The sequence below is a fragment of the Magnolia sinica genome, chromosome 2, assembly GCF_029962835.1.
Source record: "Magnolia sinica isolate HGM2019 chromosome 2, MsV1, whole genome shotgun sequence".
NCBI classification, from domain to species: Eukaryota; Viridiplantae; Streptophyta; class Magnoliopsida; order Magnoliales; family Magnoliaceae; genus Magnolia; species Magnolia sinica.
In genome coordinates, this window is record NC_080574.1 from 136970590 (window position 1) to 136983371 (window position 12782).

The 12782-nt window shown below is 39.4% G+C and overlaps 1 protein-coding gene across 1 annotated transcript; it reads right to left on the reverse strand.

Moving 5' to 3' along the window:
- Nucleotides 1–5627: 5627 nt before the first annotated feature.
- Nucleotides 5628–12142, reverse strand: LOC131228161 (polygalacturonase At1g48100-like). The gene is made up of 7 exons (XM_058224006.1): nucleotides 11921–12142; nucleotides 8560–8691; nucleotides 8297–8458; nucleotides 8052–8093; nucleotides 7738–7945; nucleotides 7191–7381; nucleotides 5628–6387 (listed from the first exon to the last, which is right to left on the reverse strand). The coding sequence occupies exons 1-7, from the start codon at nucleotides 12140–12142 to the stop codon at nucleotides 5998–6000; spliced, it is 1347 nt and encodes a 448-aa protein (XP_058079989.1). The 3' UTR covers nucleotides 5628–5997.
- Between the last annotated feature and the right edge of the window lie 640 nt (nucleotides 12143–12782).

A 12782-nucleotide genomic window follows, 5' to 3' on the forward strand; every position in this document is an offset into this window, starting at 1 on the left:
ACAATATGGTGGTCTTACCAGCCGCATCAAGACCAACCATCAGGATACGCATCTCCTTCTTGGCAAAAAGCCGGCTAAAAAGCTTCGTGAAAGTGAGCCCCATGATTCCTTCCGGCTAAGATATCCACCCCTGGATTAAAAAAAAAAATTGAATCAGCACAATTGAAAAACTGTAAAGGAGTGAAGTATATAAAATTAACTCCAACAAGACTGAAAGATCACCATGTTTACATGATTTCGCAAAGAACTCTTAATAAATAAACACTATTACACAGTATCTAAACAGAACTATACAATCACACATGAGGGTGCTTTTTGCTCTCAACCACAGAAAACTGACAATCTGACATTTTGAGATTGGGTGGATTCGTGTAGCTGAACCCAATTAGTTGGGTAAGGCTTAGATGATGTTGATGATCTAAACAGAACTATAAACAAAACATATAATATCATGCGGAAGTTTATGTGGAACAGAAAGAAATGCATCGATTGAAGCAAATCCCAAAAAAAAAAAACCTTCAAAGGGATCAACGCAATCAAAAAAGAAATTCAAGCCACCAAACACTAAAACGACACCATTGAATCCAAAAACAACCTTGAAACTCTTGATTGGAACCAAAAATCCTCTAAGAAATGTGGTTTTTCAAGGGATTTCAAGCAGAAATAATTGCCTACACTAATGAAAACGGTCTCAACATATCTAGCAGTTCAGATCAACCACCCGTGGAAGAAAAAAATGTTCAAAGAGAAGCAAATTAGAAAGGACGACCCCACCTTCAGCAAAACTTCTTCAAATGAATAGTGAATAAATAAGCAAATTCTAGAAATCCTTCAAAAGATGCGGTTTCTCAAATGAATTTCAAAATCAACCAAATGACTACAACGGATGAAATCTATTTCAGCCAGTCAGACTGATCAGATCATCAGATAATTATTTTTTTAAAAAAAACGAAAATTAGGGTCTGAAAACCAAAAAACTGATGAAGAAATATCAGATTCCGATGATTTCAACAGAAATTTTTAGTGAAGGAAAAAAAGAAACCGCAAACTGAAAACATCAAAAATCGTTCAATCAAAGCCTGGAATCCTTCAAAAGAAGCGGTTCTTCAACGAATTTCAAGCAGATCTAATGATGGAAATCATCTTGACGAATCTACCTCTTCAGATCAGCAGAATATTACTAAAAAACGGAATTAAAAGCGTAGAATTCAATAATTTACGCGGAAAAACCTTCAGATGAAGAGGAAACTAAATCCTCAAAACCCTAAATTTGAGAAGAAAACAAGCAGATTGGAGCCAGAAATCCTTCAAAAAATAACAGGATTCATGATGAAATTCAAGCAAATCGAAATCTCTACAGATGAATCGAGAAGAATCGAACAGATCTACAGTAAAAATCGAAAAATTAGAAGATGAGAGAAGATCGGGGGAGAGAATTTCACCTTGCAGAGGAAAAATCCTTCGGGAGAGAGAGAGAGGGAGAATAAAACCGCAGTCCACTGTAAAACACCCAATCTCTATGGGCCCACCATGTTGTATGTAGAATCCAGTCCGTCCATCAGGAATATCGGCCTAACAGAAAACTCAGGTGGTACACATCAATGGGAATACCTTTCACGTGGTGTGGCCCACCCGAGTTTTGGATCAGGCAGGTTTTTTTTTCGTATATTCTCTTCACGGTGGCCCCACGCGCAAACCTATGGTTGGCATCCCACCCCCATTAGTTCACTGTGGTGTGGCCCACCTGATTGGTGGATCTGGATGATTTTTATCAAACAGCCCTAGAATGTAGTATATAACATGATAGACGAGTTGGATTTTGAATATACAACATGGTAGGACCTACCGAGTTGGGTTTTTTTTTTTTTTGGACGGGAATCATCATCCCTGCATCAGCCAGGTAGCGGATGGAAATGGTTTGTGGGCCCGCCATGATGTATGTGTTATATCCATGCTGTCCATCAAATTTTTCAGCTCATTTTAGAACATGAGCCGAAAAATAATTCAGATCAGAAGCTCTTGTGGACCACACCACATGAAACAGTAGGGAATGAATGCCTACCGTTGAAAATTCCCCGTGACCATGGAAGTTTTGGATCAAGCTGTATTTCTGATAAATGGTTTACGTGACTTATGAACAGGTAGACGGCAAATAAACATTACGGTGGTTAGCCGGGAAGTTTTCAATGGTAATAGATTAATCTCCATTCTTTCTTGTGGTGTGGTCCACTTCAGCTTTCGATCCAGCTCATTTTTAAATTACTGCCTTAAAATGGTCCGGGAAAATGGATGGACGGCGTGGTGCCATCTAACCCGTCCATTAGAAGTGCCCCATGTTGGGTCAGTCAGGTATGCCATGTGCCATTGATAGAACGTGGGTCCCACTTAGTTATATATTCAAGTGCCATCCAACTAAAATTCATATTATTCCGGAGCTCATGTGCGAAACACCATGTGAATGAATGCATGGCTTTTACGGATGACTGTACATTGATCCTTGTACCATTTTCCAAGGCGCATATTCTATAATAAAAGTGGGATGCTAGACTCTCAGTCAAAAGTTTTTATCTTTTTTTCATAAAATGATGATTGTATGGGTATAAATCTCGTGTATAAGTATCACTTTTTCTCTCTATATGGATTTATTCCTATATTATATTCCATGGCACATATTATATAATATAAGTGGGATGCCGTGAGAGCGTGGTGTACCAATTTATATCATGTGGCCAGTTTGATGCATATTTGCCCTCGAGATTCGTACGAAGGACTTTCCATTCTCATGCTATGTCAAACAAACAATTATAAAAGCTTAAGCATGAGAGTACGGTGTATCAATGTATATCAAAGGACTTTACTTATCACTCTAATATTACTTTTCTCTTTATATAGATTTATATAACTAGTTGAATTCTTATGCTAGTTTTGATATTGCTTTAATACAATATAATTAACCATTTATTCTAAAAGCTTAAATTGATAAAGCATAATAAATTAATTCATTTATCTCATAGCCTAAGTTCTACATCCCATGAATTCTACCTCACACAAGTCTTTTATCTCACATAGACCGCTCACTCCAAGTGTGTCTCCAATCAAATTAGATAACAAGTAAATATTATGGGGGCGCTTTAAAGGTTTCAACAGTGAAAATCATTGTATCCGCTACTTATGATGCGGCTCATTTGAGTTTTGGATTGGCTTTATCTTTGAGTTGATACTTTAAAATGATCTTGCAAAGTCGAAAAACAATGTAAATATAACACATATATCGCGATGGGGCTCATAGAACTTTGGTGATCTCAACGCACCACTGTCCAAGTCATTCTCAACAAAATGAGAAATTTGAATATGCCTAACCCAAAACTGTTCAAAGTATGGTTTTGGGTTAGGCATATTCAAATTAAGTCATTTAATGCTTTGGAAATAGAAACTTGAAAAAATAGAAAAATGTCACCCACATAATTAAGTCATTTAATGCTCTGGAAATAGAAACTTGATACACAGGCAACGCATGGCATATAATTGCTAGAATTAAACTAAGTTTCAGTGTGAGTTATGGATCCCACTTTCAGTAATCCACTGGCCCAAAACTAAGCTGGTTGAACAATCCTATCCAATAATCCATGGACGCTTCTTTATTAAAATAAGACATTTGGGTATTTTTATTTTTAACTGTCCAACAAATAATTACCATTTTTGATTCTCAGATTAGATGAGCCTGATTTTTTATTCGAGATACTTGTGCAACGTATATGCAGTTTCTTAGTGCCTCTGAAATGTGATATCATTCATCACATTCATAGTCCGCAAGAGTTTCAAAGCATTCTCGGAAATTATATATGGAAGAAGATACTCAGTGGGCCCACATTGGGTGCATGAAAGGGTTCCTCTGACATGATCCAGACCGTTCATTCGGTGAGCTCGAATGTGCTACGGGAAAAGACCACTATGGAACAATCCTTCCAATCTAACTGTGGGTTGAAATTGATGGTTTAAAGGGGGGAGTAATCATATACGTTTGTAGATGTATAGTAGGTATCATTCATTTGAGCTATGTCAGGTCACCAGTGATAGTGTGGGTGGAATCCGAACCATGCATCTGGTGGGCCATGATATATGTGTGGGCCGTACAGACCAAGAAGCTTCCATGACTTCTTTTTCAAGCAAAAACTCTATGGGCCCTACCATGATGTATGTGTTATACCCATACCATCCATTCTTCTTCTTCTTCTTTTCGTTATCATTCCAAGGCATGATCCCGAAAATGAGCTAGATCTAAAGCTCAGGTGGACCGCACCGTAGAAAAAAGGTGGATACAACAATGGGCATATTATTCCTACTGCATCCTGTGGTGTGGTTCACTTAAGCTTTTAGGCCTTATCCTAAAATGATATGGCAAATTAAACTAAGCATGGATAAAACAAATACACTATGAGTAATTTGGTACACTTCGAACGCACTGAGTAAACTCAGTTGGGCAAACTATGAATGGATGTGGTTTATCCATGCTGTTCATCCGTTCTTCCAGCTCATTTCAAGGGTTGAACCCAAAATTAAAGCATATTCAAAACTCAAACCACACTAAAGGAAACAATGGGAATAATAATTTCCACCATTGAAACCTTTTTAGGACCCACAATGATATTTATTTGTCATCCAACTTATTCATGAGATCACAAGACATGGAAGAAGGATAAAGAAAAAAATATCAGCTTGATCCAAACTTCTAAAGCACTCAAGAATTCATATTGTTTCATGTGGTGTGGTCGTTTTAAGCTTTGGATATGCTTTATTTTTTTGCTCAAACCTTATAATTATATGGTAAAGTAGATGGATGAAGCGGATAAAATGCATAAATCACAGTAGACCCCGTAGAGTTTACTCAATAAGCAGCCCCTCATGTGGATCTTGTGGGGCTTTTGGAAATTGTTTGCTGCTCGAGTGCAGGCCAAAATACGTAGCTTGTTGACTAAATGGGTTAGGCTCAAGTTGGCCCAACTCAGCTTCAATCCTACCCATCATTAGGGCTACTATTTAGGCTCCAATCAGCTCGAGCCATATTGACACGTACAACCCAAGTCCAGGTTTGGTAATTACACCTCAGTGATAGACTCACAAATGTTTCAACATAAGGTCATGGGTTCAAATACCCATTATGGTGAAATCCATTGTAGTGTGAGTTTGCGGGTGTAAGTGTGTGTGTAAAAAATAATAATAATAATTAAAAAAAAAAAACCTCATGTAGGTCAAGTTGTCGTGTTATTTACGGATTGAAAAACACCAACCCAATTTGTAATTGGATAGATCTTATATCTAGAAAAGTTCTTCATCTTTAATTATAAAAATAAATAAATAAATAAAATTTGAAAGAGAATAACACAATTGCCCTTGTAGATATAAGATCTATCCAATTACACAATTCACATGATGTACACACCATATCTTAACTTTAGCAAAAAGAAATTAGAAAGTGCAAACAACGAAAGAAAAGAAAGAACAATTTATGAAATATAAAAAATAAAAGCTATATAAATTAGAATGAACACTACTATAATATCATGTAAAATTGAATAGAATTGATAGAAATAAGAAGTAAATAGAGAGAAACTGAGATAGAGAAAGAGAACGAAAAGAGCCATGGCTACCATATTTTATATTAAGTCAAAAGGTAAAAATTTTCAAGACTACCACTCAATCACTAGCAATAATATTACATTCCAATATTAAGTATACCTAATGGACTAAGCCCAAAACTAGGTAAGTTGTACAACCGTACAACCCTTGTGACATTTATAGTCGTACAACCCATTTCCACAATCATTAACCATCATCATAGTTTATAATAACTTCATCAAAAGGAAGAACACATGCGTGGTCCACTTCTCATCGATGTATGTGGATCAACTAACTCTAGCCGCATTATCCCACTTACTATGCAATGATGGTGTGAAGCAATACAAGCAGCATTCACACATATCATATCCTACACCATACTCAACACGAGCCATCAGACGGCCCTCGGCTTATTGATGGTTTGCCGGTCCGTAAGCAATTAATCGGCGGCGAGTTCGGAGAAAGCAACTCTCCATATGTTTGCCAACAGTAGGGGCTGGACATGGTGCGGCCTTCTTGCAATGGTTGGAGCTGGATGGCTGATAGAGTGATACCAGTGCATGGTAATGCATCACTGCATGCTAAGTGAACCGGATTTACGGTGTATGTGCCGGTTATTTTCTCGAAATGGATATTAGATAATGCGACTGCAGCTGATTGATTATTGCATTTGCCTTGATCACAATAGAACTGGTCAATCACGATTGGAGATTCGACTTCGGAGACTTGGATGTTGGAGAATAGAACGTCCTGGACCAAACCCGATCCGCCCTGCAACCGAAACATGTGAATTATAGTAGTTTGAATTTAGCGTATAATGTATGTGTAAATACATACACATACACACACATACATACATGTATATATCCTTGACATGTGTTCATTTTGTCTACTCATGTATGTATATTTAGGGGTGTACATGAACTGAGTTAGCTCGCTCGCTCGACTCCGCTTGAAAAAGTTTGAATCGACTCGATTTGATGTTGCATTTGAGCTGTGTCGAGCTACTTTTTTGAACTCAAAAAAATTTCAAACTGAGTTCGAGCGTACTCGAGCTTGACTGGACTCAGATCGAACCCCAACTCGAATCAAACTCAGATCAAAATAGTTCAGCGACTCAATTACTTTGATATTGATATTGCTCACCAAGTGTTTGATGAAATGACCCAACGAGGTGTAGGCTAGTGGCAATGAAGGTATGTATATGAAACAAACACTATTTTTCTTGATTTTGATGTTGTTTACAATGTGTATGATGAAATACTTGTAAACAGCTGCAGCTGTTTTACATGCAGCAACATGTGTTTGTGAAAATGCTGCTAGCCGAGCCGAGCTGGCTAGTTAGGCTCGAGGATTGAGCCGAGCCGACTTCAAGCTAGGGTCGATCAGCTAGTGGCGGAGCCGAGTCGAGTTGAGGGATTAGATAGCCATGAACCTTTGAATATGTGTAGATTTTTGGGATATTAACCATCCAACCCGTAGCCACTATTTTAAAGGTTTGGATCCATCGATATGAGAACCAATCAACGGTTTATAACATTAAGAAGTATGAAAGAGTGACGTGGCATTATTACCTGCCACGTCTTGATCCGTACACCGTTCAACGTGTTATGCATGACGGAGTCACGGACGGTGATGCCCGACACACAAGCTTTCGTGTCGTCCTTTCCCAGCCCTCCGATGCTGATCCCGTGGCCGGGCCCACAGTGCACATTGCGTATGTTCACGTTGCTACAGCCAGTTTGTATGGATACACAGTCGTCGCCTGCATAATGCATTAGTACATTGCGTGAGCACAGAGATTTTATACACGCGAATGCTTTTTCCAAGCCGTTTATTGCCACACACGTGCCATCGTGTGATATCCAAGACATTCAATAGGTGGGATGATAACGTAGATGAGATCTACAGATCAGACCACACGTACATAAATAAATGGACGGTTAAGAAGAGATTGTTGATCGTCCAAGATCAATGCAAATATATCGGTGGCCGGATTCGGACATGCTCGGTCGAGCAGTCCGGTCCACGTTCGACCCCCGTTCTAAGGAATTCGGCCGGTGAGAGACCCCTACATGTGAAAAGACGAAACTACCCTTACACGAGTACTTATAAGATTACCGCAGGCTATGTTGCTGCCGAGGATAGACACATCTTGAGAGTTCTGCAAATGGATTCCGTCGGTGTGCGGGCTGTCGCCTGGGGACGAAACCGTCACGCCCGAAACCTGGACTCCGGTACAGCTATCGAACTTGAGGTGGCATTGTGGGCTGTTTCGGATTGTTATGCCGGTAACCGTTACATCAGAACTACCGTAGAACCTTAGAGCCTACCCAACATTTGCAAATAAGGGAAATTCGTGTCAAGGGTATTTTAGTCATTTGAGTAACCTGATGAATATAACTACAATTAATGCATAATCCATAGATCATTACCGTTGGTTTGGTGCTAGGCATTTTACTGTCGGCATATATCTGCTGTAAAATCAACGGTTGATAATGTCATTAACTGAGTGTGTCAATGGACTAATCGTGCTTACGGCTAGCAATGGGCCAAGGTGGGCTTGTCAGCTTTAAATGGGCTTGGGCCCAAATCAGTCTATGTAGTGGGCCGGACACAACCCCAACCTAGCCCATTGAATTCACTAACACTATAATAAAGAGAAGAGATGGTTGATTACCGAATCCTCCAACTCCGAACGGGCCCACCAAACATTACCACGTCCGTCGATCACACCACCACCTCGAATCGTGATCCCTTTCAGTTTCGTGAATTCAAGCCATTGCAATAACCCCGAACCCCACTGTCCAGCGCCTGTCGGAGCGATGATCGTACCGTCCAGCTGCCAAGTAAGTGGGCCTGTTAGGTGGGCTTGTTTGGGACACTAACACTCTATACAATCCAATCCTGTCTAAGTATCAAAGCTTTAATCAATACAATTACCTGAAATATTATATTCGGTTGACAGTTAGGACCAGAGAATGAGATGGGCCCCACTAGGAATGTGGAACCAGATGGTACCAGAACCGTTGATCCTGCCACCTTGCAAGCATTTGCCCATGCATCCAGGAATGCCTGCATTGCATAAAAGGAACAGTAAATAAGAGCTAAAACAATAGTAGAAGCGAGTAGTAATCTGTCCATTGTATTCATAGAGAGTGGGCCCACAAAATGAATGAACCGGAATGGTTTACAGACCTTATGATCATCAGGGCATGGCCCACCGTTCGATAGGAAGGCCCTTTAATTTCACTTTTGGTAATACAAGAGTAGAAACTTGTACCGCTGTATTAATAAAAGTGAAAGAAAAAGGCTTTATCTAGCAACTGCATTGGGTGTGGATATGAAATTACTTTTATAATATACGTTGTTTACATACCTGCATTCAGCAATAATCACTACCATTGAAAATTTTCCCTTGGAAATTCACTACAAAGCCTTGTATGGTAGGCATAACCTACGATGAGTTCCACTGTGATGTTTGAATGAAATCCACTCGGTCCATCATGTGAACCTCATCATTTTCTCCTTGACACTTTAAAATCAGGCCAATCCAAAACTCAGTTGGGTCACGCCGAATGAAACAGTTGGGATGAGGATATCCACCATTAAAAACCTTCCAAATTATCTGTAGAGCCCATCGTGTTTTGTATGTGCCATCAAATCCGTTCAAAAAACGAGGCCCACTTTGATGATTGGACGACCAAATCAGGAGATTCCGAAACACAAATAAGACAGACCATGTGGATTTAGATATTTTAGGCATGATTTCAATGGTGTGTCCAACTTGAGTCTTGGTTCGGCTTGATTTTTGTGATAGACGGATTCGATGAAATGAACACATCATGGTAGACCCCACAAATCGTATTGTAGGTATGGCTAGACCTGGAAAGTTTTGGACTAGATCCTAGTATTGGACAGTGTGGATGTTACAGATTCAACAAGGTGTGCCCCCACTAGGGGTGTACACGAACCAAGTTAGCTTAGTTAGATCGCCCGGCTTGACTCGAAAAACCTTGATTTGACTCGGTTTGAAGCTGAGTTCGAGTCGAGCTAATTTTTTCAACTTGAAAATGAGTTCAATCAGGCCTAGATTGACTCGACTCGGATCGAATCCAGCTCTAATTGAACTCGGATCGAACCAGTTCGATGACTCGATTACTTTACCATTGATGTTACTCACCAACTGTTTAATAAAATGACTCAACGAAATGTGGCTAGTGGTAAGGAAGGTACGTATATGAAATAAATACTCTTTTTCTTTTTGTTTTCCTTGATTTTTTATGTTGCTTAGAAAGTGTTTAATAAAATACCTATAAAACCATTGCTTTTGCTTGTAAAACAGTGAGATTTTAAAGTTACAGTTCTATTGTTTGTGAAAATGCCTCAATGGCTAACTCGGCTCAATCTTAGCTCGAATTCGGCCCTAGTTGGCCCGCGTTGCTGACCAAACTGAGCCGAGCTAGCCAAACTTGAGGACAAGCCCAACTGAGTTCAAGCTAAGGTCAGCCGGCTGAGCTGAGTCGGCTCGATGTACACCTTAGCCCCCACAAAGCTAGAGTGTATTACGCGCTCCTAAAACAAATGTGGTGGAGGAGAGTTTCGCTAATCAGACACGCCTGTGCATAAAACTCGTGTACACGCCACACATGTTCCAGCATGGCATGAAAGGTACGAGATCCACTCCATCCATCAAAACGGCACCACTATATTGATGTCCTATGTCAAGAATCACATAGGTCCACTAGTTGGGTGGGCCACAAATAATAAATAATTGTCTGACGCCGAAAATTAAGGCCGAAGTATTTTGACCCGTCCACCTCTTTCTAATACTGGTGTTTAAAGAGTGAGTGGACCAGATTTATTTTACAGAATACATGTACAAGGTCAGACTAACCTAATGGATGGATATGGTGGCACGTGCGTGAAGTGTACATGATCTTTACCGAGCTCCCACGTGTGAGCTTGGCAAGGCAGAGTATTCCGGTGACGGTCCGAATGCTAGCGTCCATACCACTTTACCATTGAAAACTTTTTTGAAGTAAACGAAAGTCTACAAGAACGTGAAACAAAAAGGCTTTTATTTTTTCAATCATTTAACCCAGTGTCATCAGCTAACATGCGCAGGGTGCCTCGGTCACACCCCAAGATTCAGCATATGATTTCAACCACAACGACCCAAACGCTAAAATTTTGTTTTTGGAGTTCTGTATATTGATAGAAACATTCATCCCATCAATCAAAGTTTCTTCTGGTAGCCCGTATATATATACGACAAAGCTCAACGTGGACAGCTCAGATACCCTTGAGTATCTTCGGGGCCCACCTTAGTTTCAAAACAGCTTGCTTTTTAACATAGTCGTTCATCTTGATCAAATGAAGGGTTTGTGTGGCCCAGATTACATATACACATACAACACAATAACATGGTGGGATACTTCACATGGGATGATCATAAGTATAAAGGCCATTGATCAAATGTTAGTACTTACTAGACTGGTGATATGCTTGCAAGTTAGGACATGAAATGTGGGGTTAGATCTAATGAACGGTCTTGATTGATGGGATGATCCTAGCCCTTTGAATGGGGTGCAACATTTCATAACCGTCTATCGCAGGGTTAGAATCAAATTAAAGTGTCACTTTAGAATCATAATAAATTTAATTAAAGTGGAATCTATCTACTAGATATTTCAAGATAATGATTGTACATGATGAGATTTATAAAACAATACTTTAAGATGATGATTGGACATATTTCTATTTTTCAATTAATATTAACCGTCCATTTTCATGCTATTGAGCAGAAGCTTAAAATTACTTAATTAGAATGATTTTTGCACCATAGCTTGCTCTTAATTACATGAAGGAAAAAAAAGTTTTAACTGACAATAAGTCACCACATGTGCCATTTTTCCAAGGACAATTAGCAAAAGTCATTACACACATGTCTACTCGCACGTGTGGGTGGCCACTTCCATATCCTGTTTAGATGCATTATCAAATTGAATTACAATTACAAATGGCATTAAAGGGAAAAAATCAAATTGCATTTCCTTTGATTGTCGCAGCTCGAGTTGGATTACCTTACTTACAAGTAGGCTTAAAATGGAAAAAAATTCAAAGGAAACATTCATTTCGATCACTTCAACATTGATTAAACTAAAATGAATGTTTTTCTATTCAATTCAAATCAATCATGCATCCAAACATGGCCAAAAGAATCACAAACACAATCATAAGAGAAATAAAACAACTCTTACTCTAAAAAGAAAAACAAGCTAGAAAAAGAAGCCAAAATCACCTTTGTATTGTCAGTGGTCCCATCGCCCTTTGCATTGAAATCCAAGACGTTGAAGATGGTCGATGACCCACCTACATGACCCTCCGTTGGACTGGAAGGAGGACTTCTGTTTTCTTTCAAATGCTTGCTTTTTCTAGCATTGCAAGAATCAAAAGAAGAAAAACAGAGAAAAACTGAAATGAGAAAGAATGATGAAAAGCTCAAGCTAATTTCCTTCCTCATCTTGGACTTATGCTGGAGTTCTGTCCGTGGAAGGGTGTTTATATAGCTGCATGTGCAGCGTGCATGACCACATGCATACATAAGCATGATGTCAGTGGATCGTTGTAGGACTTTGATTTGGTAGTGACCCTTGGAGTACTGAGCTTGGTACTGGTCTGAATGGGAAAATGCTTTGTGGCCCCACTGTGATGTATGTGTTTTATCCAAGATGTCCATCCATTTTTCCTGATCATTTTAGTATACGAACCCAAAAATGAGGCATATCTAAATCTCAGGTGGACCACACCATAAGATACAATGGCGATTGAATGCCCACCATTAAAAACTTTTTGGGCCATGACAGCTTCGGATCAAGCTGATATTTGTGTTTTCCATTCATCAATGTCTGTGTGACTTTATCAATGGGTTGGATGGCAAATAAACATTACATTGGGCCCTACAAAGTTTATGATGGTGGGCTCTTAATCACCACTATGATGTGGTCCACCTGATATTTGAACCTTCCTCAATTTTAGGCTCATGATCCAAATTGATCTGTAAAAATGGATGGACGGTGTGGATAAGACAGATATGTCATTGTGGGCCCACTAAAACTTTTCCAGCACCAACCCGTACAGTGCTCGGTAATGGAGGGTCACTA